Source organism: Scomber japonicus, chromosome 21, assembly GCF_027409825.1.
Source record: "Scomber japonicus isolate fScoJap1 chromosome 21, fScoJap1.pri, whole genome shotgun sequence".
Taxonomy (NCBI): domain Eukaryota; kingdom Metazoa; phylum Chordata; class Actinopteri; order Scombriformes; family Scombridae; genus Scomber; species Scomber japonicus.
Genome location: NC_070598.1, coordinates 7,597,952 through 7,622,414, shown reverse-complemented (window position 1 = coordinate 7,622,414; position 24,463 = coordinate 7,597,952). Strand labels below are relative to the sequence as shown.

The 24,463-nt window shown below is 41.5% G+C and overlaps 1 protein-coding gene across 1 annotated transcript in view; it reads right to left on the bottom strand.

Moving 5' to 3' along the window:
• LOC128382246 (rho GTPase-activating protein 21) overlaps positions 1-24,463 on the bottom strand; it is a 45,638-nt gene that overhangs the window by 8,417 nt on the left and 12,758 nt on the right. The window contains exons 4-16 of the mRNA XM_053342237.1: positions 15,488-15,580; positions 14,460-14,538; positions 14,035-14,089; positions 7,665-9,654; positions 4,069-4,215; positions 3,856-3,958; positions 3,699-3,735; positions 3,202-3,321; positions 2,300-2,599; positions 1,164-1,228; positions 873-1,021; positions 622-764; positions 287-445 (exon numbers count right to left, since the gene is read on the bottom strand). Of these exons, the coding sequence (XP_053198212.1) occupies positions 287-445; positions 622-764; positions 873-1,021; positions 1,164-1,228; positions 2,300-2,599; positions 3,202-3,321; positions 3,699-3,735; positions 3,856-3,958; positions 4,069-4,215; positions 7,665-9,654; positions 14,035-14,089; positions 14,460-14,538; positions 15,488-15,580 (3,440 nt within the window). The remainder of the gene's footprint in view (positions 1-286; positions 446-621; positions 765-872; positions 1,022-1,163; positions 1,229-2,299; positions 2,600-3,201; positions 3,322-3,698; positions 3,736-3,855; positions 3,959-4,068; positions 4,216-7,664; positions 9,655-14,034; positions 14,090-14,459; positions 14,539-15,487; positions 15,581-24,463) is intronic.

Here is a 24,463-nt window from a genome sequence, read left to right as displayed (position 1 = left end):
ATAATATTAGAGCATGATGAGAAAATGTGCAAAAAATGTGGACTTCTACTCAACATGTGAGACCATTTTGGGCTCACACGAATATTTTGTCACATTTCTAAGAGCGCTGTAGCTCTGAAATATGGATTTAAAGATTGCAATGACAAATAAACAGGCTTTAAAGATCATTCAGCCTTGCACACAGCTGCATTTGTCCCAAACACATTAAAGGGCAACACCTGAGAATGTGAAACTCCACCTCAGAGTTTAATTCAAGCAACAGTGGATCGATTAAGTGGCCACTCACATCATCCTGGATATCGATGTCATTCATGCCCTTGTTGTTGAGCTCCTCCTGCATGTTAGAGATCGCTGCGTTGTTTCCAGGGACTCTGTAGATGCCTGTGTACTCCAGCCCTCTGTCCTCCACCAGCTTACAACACACCTCCACAATCAAAGGCACAAACTACAAACACAGAAATACAAAAAATGTTTAGCTCTCACAATAAAGGCCAAATCCAGAGCAAATAGCAATAAAAATTAGCAGCAACATACATAAAAACCCTGCTGGATTTTATATTTTATCTGCAGAAATCTACTTAATATTGTTTGTGTTTAATTACAAATCAAATCAGCAAAAACCTTGTTAGTCTGTGCAGGAGGACAGTCATCCAGTCTCACTCCAAACGTGACTCCAGGAGATGGCTTCTTCTCGAAAGGTTTCCTCATCAGCCCCGGGATGCCCTTCCTCCATGTCCCTTTATCCTTGGGAGGGCTGGTGTCATCTGTGCAGAGTGTAACATACCATGAAAATATATAAGAAAGATTTAATGCAGTTCGAGAGCTTTGAAGTAGCAAAATTGTATCAGACACATTTTTTTTCACTTTCCTACCTTTGTGCATATTCTTTCTCTCCTGCTCCGGTTTGGGCGAGTGTGGACTCACTGCTTTGGTCTCTCCTTTTCCTCCCAGCAGGGTCTGTCTGATACTTAGCGACTGCCGTGACGGTTTGGGCGAAGGCTCTGTCTTGCTGCCCGTTGGGCTGGTAAAGACACACACATAAGCAGAAAATGAACTTGAAGAAGAGCTGGAAGATATCCACTCAGATCTAACCCCTTTGCAGCACTGTGTCAAGTTCTCCAAAAGTGTGAGGACCTCCCCTCCTGTCTCCGTTTCACCCTTACCTCATTAAGGTGTTGTACTCCTTGATCTTCCGGCTGATGAGGTCATGGCTGGTAAAGGCTGCGTTCTAAAAAAAGAAAGGGGAAAAAAAGTGGGGGGAGGAAGGAAAGGGGAGCAGAGCAGAATGGACAGAAGACACAAAAGACTGGTGGTTAAAATATAAGATGCAGCAGCTCTCCTCACCCCCCCCCAAACAGGCTATAACGGATCTTTATATAACCTGCTGCTATTAGGTGACACAGGTAAGACCATTGGAATGTCGTAGTATGAAAAAGAGAGGAAACACAGGATTCAATTTCGAGTGGTGGGAGACCCGCCTAGGACACAGTCTAGTAAGCATATTCATATTGATACACCCACTATATTTTCTCATTATATGCTCAATAATGTTACATTTGTGATAGGTCTTAATGTGAATAGCAATGGAAAATGTTAATCAACAGAAAATTAACTAAATCAACACTTGATGCACCTCCTGCAACATTTTAGTGCTCTTATCCTAACCTTTTCGTACCTTTTCTGTTAGGTTCCAGGTCAGATTCAGCAAAACCTCTTTAGTGCACATTTTAACTTTATGAATGCATGAGTAGGTTAATCATTTGCACAATAAACACCCTTAAATTCCTGTATGAGAAGCTATAATCTGTTCAACTCTTTTAGAACATCACACTGTGGAGCTTCAAGTCCTGCTGTTGGAAATCAGCAGATGATCACATAACACATTTAGCAGTGCCAGTAGTCGTATTATGGGTATTAGGGGGACTCAAAACAATTAGGAAATATTAGTATTACAGCTGCCAACAACTTGTCATCAGAGAAGTGCTGCACTGTGACAGAAATAAAATGGAAAGGGTTCAACAAGATGCTTAAAAAACATCTTGCTCAAGCAAAGTGGGCCATGACTTCAATGTGAGGAGGTCAAGAGGACACACCAGACAATGAAATGGACAATAGCCTATTGTACAGTAGGTGATGTTACACTATAACAGAGGATGTCCCTGTGGACAGTGACCTGCATAAAGAGCCTGAGGCTGAGCTGACAAGTGAAATAATTTTTTCAAACCATTACTGAAATACATGAGGCTAAATGTTTTGTGCCTATTTTCTGCCTCAACAGTTATGAATGTGTGATTCTTGCCTCCTCATCCAGGTTGCTGCTCTCCTGTATGACTCTGATCCAGGCCAGCATGTCCTCTCGGTCCTCAGCCTGGAACAGGTAGTCGCAGTCTGACGTGGTCAGCCGCAGCACGTTCTTTCGCTTCGTGTCGCTGTAGGAGATGTCAATCAGACAGGCCTTGATGCTGATTGGCAGGGGCTCGTCTACTGCTTGACAGTTGGCATGAGCCTGCCCCTCCTTTTTGTCTTTATACAGACAGAGGTAGTGGCCTCGCAACACGGCGTACATCTGTTTCCAGGGGCGCATTCCACCTCCGACGCGCTGTGGAAACAGGTCACGATGAACAGGTAAGGAATTAACTGTGACTGTGACAACTTGCAGGTCAGAAATGTTTCTATTGTTTCCATCATAACACATAATCACTGCCTTGAGGATGCCTTGAGGACAATATGTGACCTCATACAACGAGGTCAAACTGGTCAAACAAGTGAAACACACAGGAGGTAAATAAAACAAATTCTCTGCAAAACAAGGGCAGCCCTGCTAATGTTTAGAAAACCAAGTTAGTCAGTAGGTCACATTATACTTCCTAACTTATATGAGTGTGGAAGCACTAAACCAATAAATCTGCTTTTTTTATAATAGCTCCTTGTGGATATATCGGTGTATGTGTTGGCTAATCAGTAACAAGAAATTGCAGGTCTGGGATGCCAAATTAGGTTTCAGGTCATTTAGAAACACTGTCACAAGCACATTGTTTGCATTTTGGTCACAGTTCTTTAGAAACCACAAATCAAAGGGATCTGTTCTTAGAGAATATCAATATTAGTATTCGCTTTAAAAATACATTATCTGTCAGGTCTATCAGTGTATACACAGATGTTCAGGTGTGAGTTATATGTGAGGCTTTAGACACTACACACCTTGCCCTTTTCTGTATTAAGATGCTTGAAATGCAGCAAACCCTCCTTGGTGGCGTCACAGAAGACGTCTGATGAAGAATCTCTCCTTGAGCCCGAGTCTTCTGACGACCGGTCTGTCGCCTGTGGCACATTAGAAAATGACACGAAACTTAGAAAACACTTGGAAAAGAAATTAAAATATTAAAAGAAATGGTGAATCTGTGAATATTTGGCACAGTTTATTTTAAATTATGGAAACCACACCCTAAAAAAATCTATTATTTACCAAAAAGACCGATTTAGTCTGTTAAAGTAAAAGGGTTAGAGAGAGCTGCTCCTATTTTCGATAATATATTCAAACTTCAAGAGGAGGACTTTTATCTTCTGGGTGTGAACTAATGAGCTGAAAAACCTCAAAGTAGGAAATGCAGATAAACGAGGCATGTGGCAGGTGAGCACAGCTGGCACTGAGCTGGCAAGCATACTTATGTTTGATTAAAAATGCAGATTGTACTCACCTTCCTCAGACTTTTGAGACCAGGTATTAAGGACCTCCTAAATGAAAGAGAGATGACAAGAAAAATACTTCAAAATTGCAGCTTCATTAATTTTTTAACTCCCCCAAACAGTCTTTTATACTTCCACTGCAATCACTCCATTGTGAGTACAACCTACCCTCTGCTTTCTTCCCGGTAGTTATCCAGGCCTTCATCATAGGACTTGGACCGCTCAGTTTTAGTACCAGAATCTGACTCAATAATTGTGAGACGGAGAGAATCTATTAAGAGAGGGTCATATTATTATTTGAAACTGTCAGTCACCTGTAATGTTAAATTCAGTTATTGACTTTACTGTCATAATATGAAAGAAAAAAAAACAACAAAAAACCTTGGTCATGTGACAGCTGGCGACGAATGAGAGGGCATGGAGAAGGGGGGCTGGGCGGGATGGTGGTGATGATGGGTGCTCCAGATATCACAGCTGAGGCAGGAATGTGTGCGCTGTCCTGGTCAGTACTGGGACTAGATGGTTCATCTAAGGATAAAAACAGAAGAATTTAGATACAAAGCAAGGGTAGACGAGAATATTTTGGGTTACAACACAATACAATAAAATATACTTTATTGACCCACTTAGGGAAATTTGTCTTGGACTCAGCAACTGTATTGTATTGTACAACTGTGAATAAAGAATGAGGGTGAGCTTTTTTGGGTGAGCTTGAACAATCAAACAACAAACAACAAACATCATCAGGAAGTTGAGGTAGCATTGTAAACAAAGCTTTGGAACATTGCCAATGATTAACCCAGACATCTGAAATTTATGACAGAAAAACATGTCGCGTCCCCTTTAAATCAGCTGTTGGCTACGTCAGGAAATATACTGTAAATGAAATCATCAAATAAAAAAACCTGCCCAATCTGCTGTCAACACGTGAATAAGCATTTCAGCAAACAGTAATAAAACGCTGTGATAAAAGTGCATGGGCCTGAAGCAAAGGGGTGCAGACAGACATACAGTCACCCAGTCGATAAGTGTTTCTGTTCCCGTAGGCTGCCACGAACCGTTCCCTTTAAATCAACATATGCAGAGTAGTCACCTAGCTAGCGTTACATCACCACAGACAGAGTCTGTGTCATAGCGTCTGATATGCAAGACGGCAAGCCCTAAAAACAAATTAAGAGAAGCGTGGAATGAATCATATCTGCTACTGTGATGATGCAGGCATACAGTTGAGACCAAATGTGGTATTTGTAACATGAAGTCCCTTATCGCTGTTAACACAGAACTTCATTTTTGCTGTTGTAATATGGTTTTAAATGAGATTGTAACAAATTGATCTAAGTAAATATAATTTTCCCATTACAAGGCAAAAAGAATAATAGACATTTAAGAGATTAAATTCCTCAAGACCCCAATGCACTGATGCAAAACTTTTTCTTTCAATGGCACAACTTAATATGAACCATCTGACCTGCTTGTTAGTTGTGTACAGATTATTGCTCTAACCCTGCCCCCCCCCCCCCCCCCCCCCCCCAAGCAAACCTCAAAAACATCTCCCATGGCAAATTCTTACAAAGCCAGGCATTTGTCTATTTCTCTTAATCATTTGTTTGTTTAACTCCATCCCAGTTGCTGGGTAAACAGCGGCAACCAGTGATGTCAGACAACTACGACCGTACTGGAAATACTCTTACTGTAATCCTTTATTTGAAGTTGAAGATTGCATTCTGACTAAAAGTAAAACTTCAGCCGTCTTACATAATCAACATTCATGTTACAGTGACGATTACTGGCATTTACCGTAGAATAATGGGCAGTGGTATTGGATCTAATCCAACCTATAATCTAGATGCGGAGAACCAAAATGTGGGTAATGTTTGTGTATACACAGGGAAACTGTGCTGGAAATGACGAAATCCTGCAGGTTCTGGTAAAGTGAGAAACACAAGAGCTGCTCCTATTGGTTGGTAATGAGTCATCAGTGGAGACACAACTAAGGATGGAAGGTCAGGTTCAAGCTTGTTAGGTTATGTCAGCTGATAAGTTGGCTGAAGATGGGGAAAAACATACAAAAAGCCACTTAAAACAATTCTTAGCAACTTCAATCTCAACTTCACTCCCAACGCTGCTGGTAAGAGTAGCGCTCCTTTCTTCTCTTTTCTGAGAAACACAGACACACACACACACACACACACACACACACACACACACACACATTTTCTCCTCATCATAAACAAGTGGGACGTGCCATTTTGCATGTACTTCAACAGTACCAGTTATATTCTCTTTCCAGCACTAAATGTTTTGGAGGCACTTAATGTACAGCAGTTGTTCCACTTATTTTTTGGAACTGTACTATGAAATCTGATTGAAGCAGATTTCTACAGGAATGCTCTTATTTTCTCCGTTATGTCACACTCCATTAGTACAATGTTCTTAAATTTCTCTTGCTGTACAGTGCCGAATACTGGGGGATATATGAGACATTTCAGGGAGTGGAGATGGTGGAGATGGTGGGGGTGGAGGGGTGGAGGGTGTATTAAATTGGAGAGCAGCTCTGTGTGAGTGTACGTGTGTGTATCTAGTGACTGTATATTTCGGTAATTTGAATACACCATGGTTGCCTGCAGTACAATGTCACGTAATCACACACCTGACACAATGTCATCCTGAGTTCAAAATAGCATAAAGGACCAATTTCTTTTACAGTTGAAATATCTCTATAACAGGTCGGTTATGGCTGTAACCTACGTCATGTACAGTATGTATTAAATGACATCGCCTTCTTGACCTAAAACAAGCGGTTTTACTGGGAATTACCCAGACGGATGACACCATTACCGTTACCTCTGATGACTCCAGTATATACATGAATAGGCTTCCTTGTAGTTTCATTAGCAGGGCAACAGTGGACATGCTTATACTTGATTTTCAATGACTTTTTTGTTATTGAATGCACAAATGCCAGTTAGCATCAGTGTAGTTTTGTTAAAGAGGCACTTAGCATTGCACTTTCATAATGTAGGTGGGACTTAAAAGCAACTGATCACACAAAGAAAAGCAGCAGAGTATGAGATACCCTCACTATTTGGTCCTTAGGTAACATGACTTTTATATATCCTGACTTTCTGAGATACAGTATCTCAAATTTTAGTCAATAGAATGAGTCTAGCTCCAAAGGCATAGGATCCTACAATTCCCCACTGTAAAACCAATAGCATGTTTCATTAGATCTGCCTGGTGCTCATGTGTTTCAAACTCTAGGACCTAAGTTCATAACACAAGCTTAATTATCTATAAAAAAAACAACACCCCAATAAATGACATAATGTCATATTATCTAACGATTGGAAAGAACACCCACTGGTCATATCTATCCAATGTATATAGAACTTGTTTTTTGGGGGGGGGGACATTTTCATACTGGTGCCAATGAAATGCTCTTTTATTTCCAATGTGTTAGTTTCAGGAACATAAATGTTGGATTAAAAACTTCTTAATGCATCAGCTATTCTCACCTTGGCACAAGAGGCCTGTATGGGAACTTCCCCTCAATAAAATAAAGACTAAAAATAACCTACTTCCTGATGTAGATAAGGAACTATCAGATCAAAAATCTATCCAAGCATTCAAAGTCTACTTCTGATATTTGACTGTCTCTGGTACTGCTATGCACACATACTGTATTTATTTATTTATTTTAATAAAATGAATATACCCAGCCTCAATTGTATGTCAAAACATTCATTTATGAAGTGACCTACCACAGTAAATTCAAAAGTGTGTATTTTAAGCATTTTTTTATCTTGATGCCTCAAGAGTCAACTATGCTTTCATGCATAAACATTACCCCCCTCACACAACAACATACTGTGTCATTTGTTCAAAGCACCCATCTCCCGCCCCTCCAATCACTGCAGTTGCAATAGAAACAGGCAAAGGTTCAAAGAAAGGTCATGTAGAGATTAGTGTGGTCTTACCTATGAAGGGGATAGAATCCAGGGAGTCATCCAAGTTGTCAGAGCCCGACTTATGTCGCGTGTCCCCCAGCCTCCTTACATGCATGTCCCTAAAGCTGTCATTCGACATCCAGCACATCGCTCCATCCTCAGAGCCTGCCTTCACCAGTGGTGGTGACTTATGAGTCACTCCTCCCCGGTTGTCATTGACGGCTAGAACGTAGGATGGAGGGCGAATGTGAAGGGCAGAGTTTTTATCCCTTCTTAGGACCACTACTGTTGCATCAGGTCCTTCTACGCCCTCTGCAAGACCCCCATTAGTCCGTACAGGGGTGTTGGTGGAACTGGAGGTTTCTTTGACTTTTGGCTTTAGGGTCGTAGCTCCATTAGTGGTGGAGGTACCAACTCCGCTTTGTAGTCTCTGCGTGGGCAGTTTAGAGGAGGGACCAGAGCAAGAAGAGGACCTGGCTGCCAACCCAGCCTCTGACCTGCTCTCCATTTTCAGACTGTCAGCTCTGCCCCTGAGCTGCAAATGCAGAGGAGGGGTGTAGCCTAGGTGGTTGCCGATTATGTTAGCTCTTTGGTCTTTAAGAGGGTCTGTGGTTTTAGTGGCGGATAAGGCAGGTGAGGGGTCTGAGATGGCGTTTTTGACAGGCAGACGTGAAGGTCTCATAATGACATTGTCTGTCCTTAATGGTAGTGCAGAATCTGTCGTACCTTTAGTAAACACAGGAGCAGCTGAAGGTGAGTTAGATAATCCTCGCCCTTCTTCCCCCTGTCCAGTGAGACTCCTGTTCAGATGAGGTAAAGCTCTCAGGCCTGATCCCTGCCTGCTGGCTCTAGCTTCCTCTCCCCGGCACAGCATCAGGCTGTCATCCAACCCTGCCCTATCTGCAGAGACAACACCACCCAGCTCTCCAGGCTGGTTGCCCAGGTAGTCACAAGACCGCGCCCGTGGTTTGGCGACCCCTGTGGGGGTAGAGAAAGGTAGGGCATCCTGGGAAGCACTCCGAGGCCAGTTCCTGGTTGGTGTCATTCTCTCTGCACCACCTCCGAGCCTCTCCTGGGAGGCACTTCGTAGTGGAGTTACCACGGCAGTATCCTGGCTAATTGCATCAACCCCACGGTCATTGGATGTGCTCCTCCGTCTGACCTGAGAGCCCAGTGCTCCTCTCTGACTGGTACTAGGCAGAGGCGATGTACGTTGCTGGGTGTAGGCAGAGCTAGAACTGGCAGCGGCACGCAAGCTGTCCAAGCGCTCCTGGATGGTGCGGCAGCCGTAAGTGTGCAGCCTTTTAGCGTCAATATAGTCCTTATAGGTGGTGTAGTTTCTCCAGTCAATGTTCTGGTGTGGAGAGGTGGAGGGAGTTGTTGGGGAGGGTGAGTAGTGGTTGGTGTTGGGGGAGACGGCAGTAGAGAATGCCTCTGGTGAGGCAGGAGTGAGAGGTGTCCGTACAGGTGGGGTTAAGGTGTCAGGATAGATCCCGCCAGGTCTAGAACTTGAGGAAGGGGAGTAGACAGGGCTTTCTGTTGGGCGGGAAGAGGGATACTGCAACTGTGCACCCCCAGGTACTGATGGAATAAGGGGTCTTGGTCTTGCTGAACTTGCGTCTGCTTGAGGACTGTACCGGTTCTCCTCTGTCCTGTGACTTGGGCCAGCCCGAGCCAACCGGGACCCCCTGTCTACTGGATCAGGGGGCATGGCTACTGTCCTCACATTCTCATTACAGACACACGCCACTGTCTGAGTCTTTGACGCCTGTTGGGGTGGAGGAGACGGTGGAACAGGGATTTCCACCCGGTAGGTCTTTTCTGTTGAACCCCCACATCTTCCTGGTCCCTGAGCCGGCCCTCGAGGGGTCTCACCGACTGTGGCAGGCTCCGATGACTGGGCCATGCCCGTCGCCTTGACTTCTATCCGAGGGTAGCATATGGGAGGGGGCTCTGGGATGTTCTGGGCATTTCCACTGTATGCCTCATTTCCCTTGAGGTATGCATCCTGGGAATAGGCCTGCAAGAGATTATAGGACATTATGTCACATCGGTTGCTGAGAAGTTGGCTAAAATCGGTCACCTGCGAGAACATCACATTTTACCAGGGACATTACAATTTTCTAAAAAACGTATGATGTATGAAACAGGCAGCGCTTCAGAGATGTTGTGAAATTTCAGACTTTAACAATGAAAACAACTCCTGCAAATACAACCTTGAAAATAAAACTTTAGATATCTTACTTGATTTGGAAACTACATTCGTCACCAGATGATGCATTTACTCCCTCAGCCATTACAACTATCTGTCTTACAATTCTAAAAAACCTCAACTGCATTGTTGCAATATTGTTGGTCACGTTTTGAAAGTAGTGACATAGTAGTAATCCTTGGTGTCTTTTATTGACGACAGTCTTTGTGTGAGTTGATGAGATTATCAGCAAGGCAAACACTGTCATTGCATTCCCTCAAAGAACTGTAAGTGACAGATGGGCAGCTGGAATCAGCCCGTCTATAACAATAAAAACAACAGAAAGCTAAAAGGAGACAGTGTCCCAGTATTATATCCCACAATCAAACACAACACCGCTGACAGTTTCAGGCAAATGTTACAGTATGACATCAATGAGAGAGGGGAAAAAAGGGAAAAGCAGGGAAGCAAATAAGTAGAGAGAAGGCTGGGAAGTCCGGAATAAACCCGCGGAGCTAGAAGAGAGGATTAAACTGGCAGGGATTTACCCACCTTTGGTACCGGAGAGTGTGCCCTGAGGCATGAAGAGAGGGTGAATGGGGGACGCCTCTTTCTGCCACTGGCAACTAATGCTACTTCTGTCAGCATGCCTCCACAACTCCGCTCTTACTTTCACAACTATGATACTTTCCTTGATTAAAACCCTGGCAGGAAAACACTTATCCAAGCTGGTTATAACCCTGTTCGTTCTCCAGTAAATGATCTCCACGGAGGGCTTTAAAGAAAACTCCTGTTTGCATATTGAACACGCCTCGTCCTTTCAGTGCACGAGCTCTTGATAAAATGAAAGGGAGAGAGTTGTGGTGTAGCACTTAAATCGATAGCACTCTACCTAAGGTGTCAGGTTACAATTGCACTAGCAGCAGCAGCAGCAGCACTTCTGCTGCTTGGTGCCGCCCTCTAGATTTGCATACAGTTAAATAGAAAACAAAACTCCTGAATTTTGGAAAGTACAGAGCAGAAATGTGTGAGTTGGAATCAAATATTTACCACTCATCTTTCTGTCTACCAGCCAATCAGGAAAAAAATAAAACATTTAACCTGCATGCAGAAGACAAACTGTGAAGGAAGTAGTTATGTTTGGGGGTTTAAAGGGATTTGCCAACTTCTAGATGTGCAAAAACAAGCTCTACACATCACAGTAATGCCAGTAAGGAACAGAATTTAAAAGGAAAGAGATAAGTTAGTATAGTTTCCCTTCTTACCAGAGCAGTGATATCCCTGGAAAACTGCAGTCCACATGTTAAAGAAAGGCAAGCAGAGAGGAAAAAAAGGGGATAAAAGACAAGTAAACAGGTGATCATAGAGACACGGGAGATACAACGCCACCAATGTAGGTGAGACAGGCAACTTGTCTCACTTTAGCACAGACTAAAAATACATCTTTCTACAGGAGCGCTGAGCAGAGGCATCACAGGAGTTGGAATAGAAGGATAAAAGAAAGAACAGAAGAAAACTTCAGCAGTGTCCTTTTCAGAGCTGAACAGCTTCATGAGTTGCTGCTCATCCTTATTATTTCCTCCTCTTTCTCCTCATCTACCTCTAGTAATGCCACACACTGCTGTCAGAATACATTGTCAAATACACCCTGCTGGCTTTCTCACTCTCTCTCTCTCTCTTTCTCTCTCTCTCACTCTCTCTCTCTCTCACTCTCTCGACATACTCAGCATTTCCTTCCTTTGCTCTGTCACTCTCACCTGCTCACTTTGGTCACTCCCCCTTTCTGGTTTCTCAAGCATGTCAATCACACTTGCCCACTCCTTTCCTCCCTCTCAGCCTTGCGCTCATCTCTTCAGACGCTGCTCTATCTTATGTTCCCTTTTGGACGAGCATAACAGTACGCCTGATCTGCACTGGCTTCCTCCCTCGCTCACTCCAGTAAATATACAGTGTACTGAGAGCAGTCAGCTGACTGCAGCTGCACTCCCTCTGGTAGTTTGTGGGCTCAATGTCTCCCAAAACAGAAAACACACAAACATGAGCGCGCTTAAAGAAACTGAAACACTATCTGTGTTTATGACCAACTCATTGCATGCCTCATTTCATTCTTATCAACCAATATAATGCTATTGTTTAATTTTGGACTCTGCTGTAATTATTTAATCATCGTTTTTGAACAGTGACACTAAAATCAAAATCTTCTTAATTTTAAAAAAGGACAGTTGTGGATAAAAATGTTCAAACAGAGCAGGTGTGTGGAGTATGGTAGATAAGGATTATGTGACTAAGTAATTCTAATACTAAGAAAATCTAATCATGTTGTTGTTCTCACATATGTGTCATCTAAGGGTGTGAATAATGAGGACAAAGAAAAACATTTATCAGTGAAATCACATCTCTACTATCCTTAATTTTACTTTGATGCACATGTTCAGGCATATATTGCATCATGCCACAGTTTGAACCCCTAAATCTGTCTCGCGGCACTCAGATCCTAAAGAGCTGTACAAGAAAAAAAAACCAACCCTTTAGCTGGAAAATCAAACAGAAATTAATTCTGACTCATGTTCCCTTCAATGGGAAGAAAGGGCTAATTGCGTCTTTCGAAAGCCGTCAGCCTTGTGAGCACTCAGATTCATTCCAAAATGCCAAAAGCAAGTTTCTGTGGTTTTTCATTAGCTGCAGCCCAGCTAACTAGCTATGTGTGGAATTTAGCAACACAGTGGGATCTGACTCAGTTCTCTGCTTCAGGAAAGAATTTCCAAACGGAGGTGAATAACGTGTGGCAACTGGTTTTGACGTAGCCTGGCGCTGTTTTATCGTCTGTGGGGCTCTGGACCCTGACTGATGGCGTGAGCTGCTTGTTTGAATCTCTAAGCTTGTCGGTGTGACAGACAGAGGGGCTGTGGAGCTGTGGAATGAAGTCTGGGTCTGTGCCTCAGTTATTTTCACTGCCTGTAGAGGTTCACATTTTTTGGCAGCGAGCCCCCACACTATAGTTAGATGATCAAGGCCGGTCTCAATAGTCACGATTAGAAAAAGGGACATGACAGCGTCTCTATCCATCAGTCATACTGAGCCAAACTGTGCCCATCTTAATGATTAAATAAGTGTCTGCTCTTTTCAAAGTTCAATGAACTCTTCATGGTTCACGCAGACTTACTGTATCAGTGAGCAGCTCATCTGTAAAGTGAAGGGACATTTTCTCTCTATCTTTAGTAGAAAGTTGTCTGGGCTGCTAGTGAAAAAAGTACTAGGTCAAATATGCTTATTTTCTTTCTTTCCAAGAGTGTCTTCAGGGGATAAATGTCAGTCAAGCTCATGTCTAGGGCTGCAGCTAAAGATTATTTTCATTATGGATTAATCTGCTGATTATTTCCTAGATGAATCCTTTCGTCTATAAAATGTCAGAAAATATTGAAAAATAACTCTAGTCGAATTTGATGCTTTCAGGCGTCTTGTATTGTTTGAACAACTGTCTCACACCTGAAGATATTCAAGTTCTTATCATGTGTGGCAAAGAATATCACGATATCAACACATCTGAGAAGCTGAAACCAATGATTAACTTGATTATCACAATAGTTGCAGGTTCATTTCAACTAATTGAACATTTTTTGCAGCTCTACTCCTGTCTGTGGAATAAAAACAAAACTGGATTCATGATGTGTAGCTAGCCTGGCTCTGTGTGACTCCAATAAAGCAGATAAACTAACATGTTGTAACTTAACCTGTACATAAACAGAAATGTAAAAGTGACAATTTGTGGTTTTTAGGTGGCGTAGGGTGCAGCTGGGTGCAGTGAGGTTACCAGACTTGTTTGCATTGTGAAAACTAAAACCTGTGCTCACCAAACATATCTGACAACCTGCAGCAATATAACAACAGACACTGCACAGATAAACTGATGCTCACTGAGAAACAAATAAACCATGCAATTCCCCCTAAAAACATAATTTGTGAATTTTCAATTTCCTGTTCTCATACAGGTTAAACAAACAAGATACAGCCAAGATCTGCCCTTCATGGCCAGATGAAGACATTTAATTCCAATGAGACTGGCTTTAAATAAACTACATTTTAAAAAAGGATATCTGCTCAGTATTAAAACCAAAAATGACTGCAAAACTTTTAGGCGTGGTTTGCTTTGGATAAAAACAATGCATTTTTGAGAGCACTTGCAATATTTACTGATGAACGAATGCTTACCAGCTGCAAAATGTCCTCATCCTTTGGCATCACACAGAGTTCCAGTGAGGCATCGCTGACGGATATAAGGGTGTCAAGGAAGAGAGAGAAAGTGAGAGACAAAAAAAAACCAAGTGGACTCAAGTGTATAAAACATCATCAGAACATTAAATAGCTGTACTGTAATAGAGAGTGAAATAATGTTACATGCATGCTCGTCACTGATAAACAAACCAAATGTTTCTCCAGAAAAGTTTCACAATGGCTTACCACTACTCTAATGACTTGGTCTCCATTATGTTGCTATTAGGAGTGTTGGCGGGAAAGTGATTAGATGGAATCTCGAGCATTTCGGTCCAAATCAGTAGGGAATTTTTCACCCCACCCGGAGCATTTTTCTCTTAAAATGAAGCGTGAAATTAAACGTAGAAAGCTTGCGGTCTCACCTGTTTTGGATCAAGGCTATGACCTGCGAGTAGGTCTTTCCGATGATGCTCTCTCCGTTCACCTTCACTATCCGATCCCCTGTGCAGAATTACAACAGAAAAATTTCATCCCCTTTGTTTATTTCTAACAGCAACATGATAAATCAACTCTGCACAATTGTGTTTCTGCACCCAGCTGTTCTGAAAAAAAGGATTTGGAGTCCAGTCAATGTGGTTATTGACCAAGAAAACCACTTTGGAGCAACTGCTTCCAGCACAAACACATAACCGTGTTTAGATCAAAGGGGAAAAGTAACACCAATAGTTGTTTATTTGAAGGCCTCATGATAGGACCTCTCTCCATTCAAGTTTTCTGGACATCTTACAGGAAGAGAGGCAAGGTGACTTTAAGAGAGGAACTAGATAATTGTGGGAAAACAGTGTAGTCTCTTGTCCCAGGGGAGGAGAGGCGAGCGAACAGATAAAAGCAGACAGCTTTAGAGGGCTTGTCCAGGCCACTTAACATTTCCTGTAATACTGAGTGCTAACCTGGCAATAATGCTGACAGTGCATTGCACAAAGCTTCGTTTATCGCCTCAGTTTCGGGGAAATTCATAAGGAGCAGATTTTTTTTTTTTTTTTTTCACCGGGTTTGTTCCAAGTATTTTTATCCTTGTGCTGCTTAAAATTAGAAATGATTCACATGTTAATAAGAAAAGAAATAAAGGGGGAGATTTGGAAATACAGGATCTCTGGCAGGTTGGAATAACAGTGTGCATATTACACTTTGTTCAACCTCCCACAAAGAGGCCATCTGTTATTTTGTAACTTGTATCTGTTTTGCCTGGCGGGTTACAAGGAAGTGGAATTACCTACAGACATGAAGAAATCTTGGCATCAAATGGCGCTCTTAAGGTCAGATGTGAGACATGGAGAGTTAATCCTAAGATCTATCAGTTATCAGAAGGAGTGCGGTGATCTTATCTGTCTATCTTATGTGTGTGTGTGTATGTATGTGTGTGTGTTGGGGGGTGTGTGTGTGTGTGTACCTGTACAGAGTCCAGCTCCGTGGGCGGGGCCTCCCTCCTTCACTTGCTTGACGAAAATGGTGTCCATTGGCTCCAGACGGTTGCGCTGTCTCCCTGGCAACGAGAAAGCACATGCACACAGGCGATTGGTCACACAGCGAGGAAGAGCAGAACTAGGCCATATTGGGAAAAGTGCAACTGCAGCAACACTGTGGTGTCAGCGTATTTACTTAGTATTTTAATTGTGATATGTGTGAGTTTGTATGGGCATGTTGGTTGCACTGAAGCATTGATACAAAGGATCTTATTGGTTTTAAATAAGCAAAAATAGGCAATTTGAGGCCGAAATATAAAGTCTTATTTACATGATGTATCAAAAAAACGCAAAAAACCCAACAATTGTATGCACAGTAAAGCTGCAACAATCAAATCTGTCAATTACTCTCTCGATTGATCGATTAGTTGTTTGGTCTATAAAATGTCAAAAACTGTGAAATGTGAATTTTAGTTGGCATAATTGTTGCAGCTGTATTGTTGCTGTATCTATTGATTCCAGAAACTCAATGTGAGGATTTGCAGCTTGTTTTTATCATGCATGATAGTAAATGTAAAAAAAACCAAACACTTTTTTAAGGAGATCACTTTGGTTTCTGGGAAGTTGTGAAATATGTTTTAACTTCTTTGATATTTTATAGACTAAACAATTAATCAAGAAAATAATCAGCAGATTAAAAGATCATGTCAATAATCATTAAATGCAGCCCTAATGCAGAGCTATGCCCCTCTGAGCATGTAGTAAGCATTTATTCATATGAGTAATCAGAGTAAAGCACAGGGGAAAAGTCATTATTTCCAGTACTTGAGAAAATGCTGAGTTAGAACTGGAGTTTGAATGAGCGGCAAACCTTTCTTATCTTATTTTGGACCCATTCACAATCATTACAATTATATTTATACTTCTCACGTTTGCTTTATTTTTGAATCATTGGATACTAAAAAGAAAAAAAGTTGTTTATGAAACAGGTGACTCAAGAAAACAAATCCTTCCTCTTCCTGAAATACATCATTCAACTGTGGATGAGTCGTTTTCCTCTTTCTATCCCATCCTGTCCTTCCTGTCGCATCCTTCATCTGACTGTACTCCGCTGTCAGATGTGTCCTGAGCTCCAGAACAGCGAGGAGAGGTCACGGTGTGCTGACAGAGCTTCATGCGGCTGAACCACAAGGGGCTTCGGTTTCATGTGGCAGAAAAAGAGATGGCACGCCATGTTGTGTGAAGTGCACGGGGCTGACTGGAGAACACCCCAAGACAATGCTAAACTTAAATGCGTAAAATGGGTATTTAAAAATTGTGATTATGTGGAGCTAATGAGTCGGATTAAATTGAGAAATAGAGCGAAAACTGAAGATCTCAGTTGGTTTGAGCTGCCTCTTAGGGGCCTCAGCTTTGGGGAAGTAGAATATCAGAGCATCGTACTCTTTCCTCAGGGAGCTCTTTTTATGAATGCTCAATCTCACGTTTACACAGATTTCAGTCTCAGCTGCTCATGTGTTCTGGACTGCTGGAGCAGATGTGGGTTCAATGTGTTGTTGAAGACCAACTCAAAGGTGACGAGGGGAAAGAGCTTTTTAATCATCACTTTACTCAACATCTACTGCTAACATTATAGCCTACAGCTGCTGTAAAGTACATATCAAATAAAACAAATTAAATCAATCTCTCTATACTTCAATCAAACTATCAGTGATCATTTTTCCAGTATGGGCTGTTGTACATTAAGCATTTCACTTGTCATTTTTCAGCATATGAAATACATTCACTAGTCCGGTCTACTAGCTCCCTCCTGTGGCTGAAAATGTTACTGCAAAGGATTTTGAATTTATAAAGCTACAATGTTTATACACATACAGATTAAGTGTGTGATAGGGTGTAATAGCTTCAACATCTCTAAAGGATGTTTAAAAGATAAGTGACTGATACATCTGCAATACTTTGATTCTCCTATTTGAACAGGACTGTTGTAATTACCACTATGTTAGAAAAAATCCTCTGAAAAGTGAAAGATGGCAGGTTTGATGCCCCTCAAACAGCAAGTCTGTGCTTTTAAACTTGCTTTCTAACTTGCTGATTCATTGTTAAATCCACCACACAGACAGCTGAGATGTCACCTGCAGGCTTGTTTTTGATCCAGCAGAAGGCAGCACAGCACATAAAATGTCTGTTATCTCACTTACTGAGGAAAAACTGTAAAAACGTGAAGGGCAGAACTGTATTTCCACTCATTCTCTTGCTGGTTATGAGCTTACTGGATGCCCTGGTGGCCGATCACATGACAAGAAACATGACATATGAAAACAAGCCCAGAAATCTGGCTCTCCTGTAAGCCTTTTCACAATTTTTACATAACATGTTGAGAAACTGGACTGATAAATTCATGCGTAAAAATGTAAAAAAACACTATACAGATGTCAAGAAATGATACCACCATGAACATGCCCCTCAGTGTGTGTATGTGTGTATATATGGATGTGCACTGACTGGGCAGATTCCCAATCCAAAGCCAATCTCACAGAGCTCCAACTCTGCAGCACAAATTGGATACTGGAAGTTTCCGTGCCCTGCAGCTGGATGAGCGGGATTAAATGTGGAAATCTAAAGCTTTGGATATTTTTAATGCTCCCAACTGTCTTACCAAAGCATAAACTACTGCGTGGATTAATGAAAATACATCAGACCGCCTCAAAATGACTTTAGTCGGTCCAAAACGCAGCGTTAAGAGTTGAGTAACCACACAGCTCTTCCTGGGTGGTACTCAGGGCAACATTTTACTAATGGACAAAACCCTCAACACTCAACATGTTTATAAGATTTTACACCACAGGAGAAGTTGTGCAACTAGAAAGTAAGGGCATGCTTGAGGCAGAACTTGGCCTTGAACTACATTGTGTTGGTGGGTTTTTTTGATGGTGTACAGTTAACTATGTTTTGGTGGTTCTTTCAGCTGCTACATGAACTCATGTGGCAGATTTATCCCATTCAAGCACCTACAATACTCAAATAAACCAGCATGAGTAGAATCATTTGGTTGTAATAACTGACCTACTGAAGTTTTAATGATTGTAATGATTATTTTCAGAATCTGAGCAAATGTATGGCTTTTACATGAAAGACTGAAACAATATCAAAATACTTGATTTTTCTGTTAATAAACTACTTGATAAATTGACTCCACATAATCAGTCAAAAATCTACATATCAATATTGATAATAGAGCTGCAAAGATTAGCTGATCGACAGAATATTAATTGGCAACTATTTTGATAACTGAATAATGATTTTAGTCATTTTTTAACTAAAATGATTAAAGCTTTTCTGTCATATTAAACTGAATATCTTTAGATTTTGGACTGTGGGCATTTTTCACTATTTTCTGACAATTTATAGACAAAGTGATTAATTGAGATAAAAATCAGCAGATTCATTGATGATAGAAACAATTATTGCACCCTTAATTGGTAATTGCAGTTTCCAAGATGCAATGATAACACCATTTCTTCGGAATTTGAATTTTGAGGCAGTTTCTAATCAAGTTTTTTGTGGTTTGTGAAAAAACCACAGACTAATCAATTCTAAACTATCTGTCAACAGCTCCCACATTTTTTTGATTTTACAGTCACAAAAAAAGCTGAAAATCTCTCATAAGTTTCAACTTATGTCAAATTACATATGAGGTAAAAAGACCCTCTTCTTCTCCTTACTGTAAAGCCTGTGCACAGTGAATGGCCATCTACCTCCGCGGCTGGGTGTCAGCACTGCTCTCTGGCCTCTATACAAGCTCTGGTTTGGCTGTCGTCCCTGACTGCACAGCTGGGCCTGGTTGTGTGGGCCAGCTCCCCGCTCTCCCGTTGTTTTGGGTTAGATAATGTTATTCTACAGAGGGCTGGGCCCGCTGCCCACTGACTGCATTAACCCTGGCGTAATACCTCTCCATCCAACTTGCTGTTCTTTACCGTTTGTATCACTGTCACATTTACAAGCACCACGCCCACACACACATGTACGAGTATAACCTATGCAGATGTGTCGCTTGTTCTCCGTTCTCACATGGACACAGAGGAAGTGGTGTTTTTCTCCTACTTTCCCTCCAACTTTCCCAACACTTCAAACACTGTGTGTGTGTTTAGATGGTTATCTATGTCAGGTCTGCTCCAGAGGAGGAATATGAAAATGGGAGGCACATGATCCTGGCACAAGAAGATCCCCACAGAGTGTAGGAGGGTCAGAGCACAAGTACATTTTGCCTAAATCTATAAACTTCATCTTCCTTCAAAAGCACAGTGTGTAAATTCTGCTCAAAGAAACAGGATTGCTTGAAGATGTCAGATGAAAATAAATACTTTAATTCTGTCTTTTTCTCCCTTTTCTATGAAGAACCACTGACTGTGTACAGGTTCACACACAAACTAGTCCAAACAAAACTTTGCTTTGAAAACCTAAACTCTGCTAGAACACCTGCGTCCCCCCGTCCTGACCTCCTCGAAACACTCTACAAACCCACATCCTTACGAACTGAGTCAATAGACTTTATCAGATGGTGGGAGGACTTGTAGGTAGGTGCCAGTCTCAGATGGACGGGTCTCATTTCAGTAATCGCTGCACTTTGCAAACAACTACAGCTTTATGTCAGAAGCCTCTGCACACACTGGGGGAGGGTACGTCAATACGCCTTAAAGCCCCTGTCATCACTTAATGTGTTAAAGTTCTAAGTTTATACTTGAATGTAAGTAGATATCTTATATAACACTTCACTTTACAGTTATAACAAAGTATTTCACAGAAAGAAAAAGCCTGTTTGATACTGAACAAGCAGCTACTTCTGCTTCTGAAAAATGAAGCCAATGCTACAACTGCCAAAAAACTGCAGTCCCTCCTCATAGATCCCCATTATACACTATACTGAACTATGATCAACTATTCTAAATGGAGCAAGAACGTCCAAAACAAACAATCATTTAATGATTTTCTGGATTTTCATGTGCCTATCCCAGTCTTTCTCAGGATGGACTTTGCTCAGTTGTCCTCGCATGACCCGCAGAATGAAACTTCCAGTCACATCTGATGCCAAAAACCGTCTCTGAACAAAGACGAGTATTACAGTCTCCACCCACACCACCACCTGTGATTGAAATTCCATACTCGGGTCACGTGATGAAGACGGAGCCAGCTTCTTTCTCCGAGGAAGAAATGTGTTTAAAAGCTTCAGGCCTTAAGTGGACCTGAAAGTAAAATCTATTGTTTGTCTGTATTAGCTCAAACATACTTCAGACATTTATGTACTGCTGTGTCTTTTTACTTACTGGCACGCAGATAGTGATAAAAAACACGTAGTAGGATATTTATCAGGCCGTTAAAGAGGAAATAATAGAGACAGACAATACATAAAAACATAGACATGAGGTGTACAAACCACTTAAAAATGCCATGTGTATCTGTGTATGTGCTTGTAACACCCAGCAGGGCTAAATTCCTGAAGGACAGGGATCATTTTAAAGTCACTTCCATGTAGAAACACATGTCTGCCACCACTGCTACATCTGACCGCTCATCGCAGACAGACAACACACAGATACACACACAAACACACAAACACAAAAACACACACACACACACACACACACACATCTGGTGTTTTTTCCACCACAGACAGGAAGGTGATGAAGTACTTTACTTTTTTTTTTCCTCTAGGAATTTCAAATACCAAAATCCACCCAGGGGGAAAGAGGATATGTACTGACATTACTTTGACCACACAGCAAAAAAAAAAAAAAAAAAAATCTATGTTTTGTTATTTTTCTTCCTGTAAAACAAGCCAAACTTTTACCAAGGGAGGTTAAAGGGAAATTTGGGGATTTGGGGATTTAACCTTGAGCCTATTTTCCCATGGTTTTGTGTCAAAGTAACAAATGGGGACAACAATATTTGCGATGGTTCCAGTATTGACCGAGAGAGCTTCAGCTGACAGCCGTGAACAGGCTGCAAATGCGCCCCGTCAATGTACGTCCAATAAAAGTGCTTGTTTTTACCACTTTCAGGCTCGGACTGTTATTGAACGTCTTGACTTGAAATCTTCAGAGAGTTGAGTTGTTGTAGGAATGACGGAAACGTGAGCGAGAGCTGGAAAGACGAGTGCAGGGAAGAATTTGTTGTGTTGGAGTAGAGAAAGTAGAGCCAGACCGATATACTGGTCAGCAGATGTTGACCCATCACAGATATATTTTAATTGTGTATGGTTATATAGGCAGCATTTTAGCAGCATTGTAGCCTGAATGAGACAATACAAGAGTGACAAGGTATTAAAACAACTAGATCTGGTGGTGGCAGAACAAAGAAGATGAGCTGCCTTTATTTTGTCGGGCATGTTGGTTAAAACAGCAATCAGTTTCGACTTTACAAGGTCTTCATCAGCACGGACATCGTTCCTAAGAATGCCGGAAGACGTTTCCTTTTCTGTAACTGCTTTTTTCATCTACAAGAGCGCATTAAGGTTTCCTGGTCTTAAGAGTTATTCACTGTGCGGCTGAGAATTAGGTGAAAACATTGAAACCATTCTCATGTTTGTGGGGAAGATATGAAGCTACAGCCAGCAGCCAGTTAGCGTAGCTTAGCATACAGACTGGAAACAAGGGGAAACAGCTAGCCTGGCTCTGTTTAGAAGCACCTCTGAAAGTAACCAATTAACACATCATACCTTGTTTGTTTAATATGTGCAAAAATCAAAGTGTAACAATGTAGATCCATGCACTGGGGGTTATAGGCAGGACTATTTCTTAGGCGTTTTACCTTGTTTACCTTTGAATAGAGCGACTCTTCATGTTTTAGTCTTTATACAAAGCTGCTAGCTGTATCCTTAAAGAAGAGACATGAAAGTGATCTTCTCATCTAACTCTCAGCAAGAAAGTGAATAAGTGTATTTCTCAAAATGTCCAACTGTTGCTTTAAGAATTCACAAAGTTGTTGTGGGTAGTTGGAAAACAGACACAGAGAGAGAATCAGACAGAGGTGGACAGGGACAGAAAGGATGTGAAATAGAGAAAGGATAAAAAATCAAAATGAATATTTTGGGCACAGCTTTGTTAAAGAAGGTGTGGCGTTAAAAAGGCAGCTGGAGAATAGAGGGGAATTCTGTTTGCTCGTGCTTCGTTCCCTCTGCAAACTTCATGGGAACGAACCAAAATGTGATCAGAAAAAAAAAGAAGAGTTGGGGAATATAAAGCCAGTATCTGCAGAGAAAAGTGTTTCACGTTGAATGAAAAACAAATATTTGAACAGATGGAGACATTTTTTATGTTGCTTCTCTTGCAGCGCTGAGGTGCAGCAGATTCATAAGCATAGCACAAAATGCCTCATTCGGATTTTACCCTTCAACAACTTGCTAAAATACACAACTGAAGAGAGACAGGAGACACTGAAGAAAAAAAAAAATGGAGACACAGACAGACAGACAGACAGACAGAAGAGGGAGGGAAGAAGAAGAAGAGAGGAAGTGAGATAGAGAGGAAGATTTGGGATAAAAGCTGCTTGGTATGTACACAACCGCTGTGAAAGGAAATAAACAGATCCATACTTGAGACACACACTGAGTAACTAATATCATGGTGTCTATGTTTCCACTGTGCATTTGTTTATCTGTGCATCGACGTCAGCGCATGCACGACTGTCTGTATGTTTTCTGGAGGTTTGAAGTGTTTCCAGCGGCAACACCCAGCTAGTCAACATGCGGTCAGCAGCCCCCCCCCCCCCCCCTCACTTTCCTTCACCTCCCTCCCTCGTCTCTCTCCAAACACCAACAGCCTCATCACACACTGGCCCTGAGTCAAACAAATAAACTGCAGTGCAGCGCGCTGGGGAGGCTGCACTGAACATCACAGACCTGACTGGGGCACTAAAAAGAAAGAAGAAAAAAATGGAGAAAGCTGCAGAATGCAACTTTGTCTATGTGTGTGTGTGTGTGTGTGTGTGTGTGTGTGTGTGTGTGTCCACATTAAAATAACTCTGCACATGGGATGTATTATCTGTCTGTGTCAGTCTGAGACCCTGTGTGGTTTTTTCGATGATGTTATGGATGTTTTTTGGGGCGTGTGCCGTATTTGCTACACTTGAGAGCGGCGAGCGGCGAGTCGGGTTGTCACGTAGCAACAATAACAATTTGTAGACATGAGTACGGAATGTTAAATGTTAAAAAACACAGCTTAGATCTCTTTTACGCCTGTTTAACACCATTTTCCTGTTGTTGGTTGTTTCAGTGTTTGTCTCTGTGCGATGTCATAACAGCATCTTCTCTCTCTCTCCCTCTCTCTCTTCTCTCTACAGTCTTGTTTGTTCATTTGTCTTTGTTTTCTCCCTCGCTGTAAAACATATTTTAAGAATGCAAGAAGTATGAATACTATCACATGTCAACCAAATGTACATCTATCTTGTGCATTCTTGTAATGAAGCATAATAAAACATAATGAAAGCCAGAGACAAAAAAAAAAGAAGCAAATACGGATGTCTTTCAAAAGGAGAAAAAAAATAATTTGGTACTTTCTTTCCAGTAAAAAGGCTGCTTTTCATCAACTCAATGTCTGCTCGTGAAAGGAGGATGTTAACACGGAGAGAACAGAGCTATGTAACGCACATTTGCTTCTGCTTATACTCCAGTGAAAAATCCTACAGTAGTTCCAAGAAAATATTAAATAGGCCAGCAGGTACTACTTAGCTCACCTCCAATAACTACATTCACTAAATACTCCAAAAATAAAACTTAATAAGATTATTTTTTTTATGCTTCATACTGTGTCAACTTCATTTCCAAGTGCAAAATATGCTTGAATATTTGAAATAACATCATCACATGGTACTTATTAATATCATCATTTTGTGGCCCTTGTTTCAGTGCATTATTAGTTTTGGCCTTACAAGGAAATTCTTGCCGTTCCTGATATCCGTTTCTGACT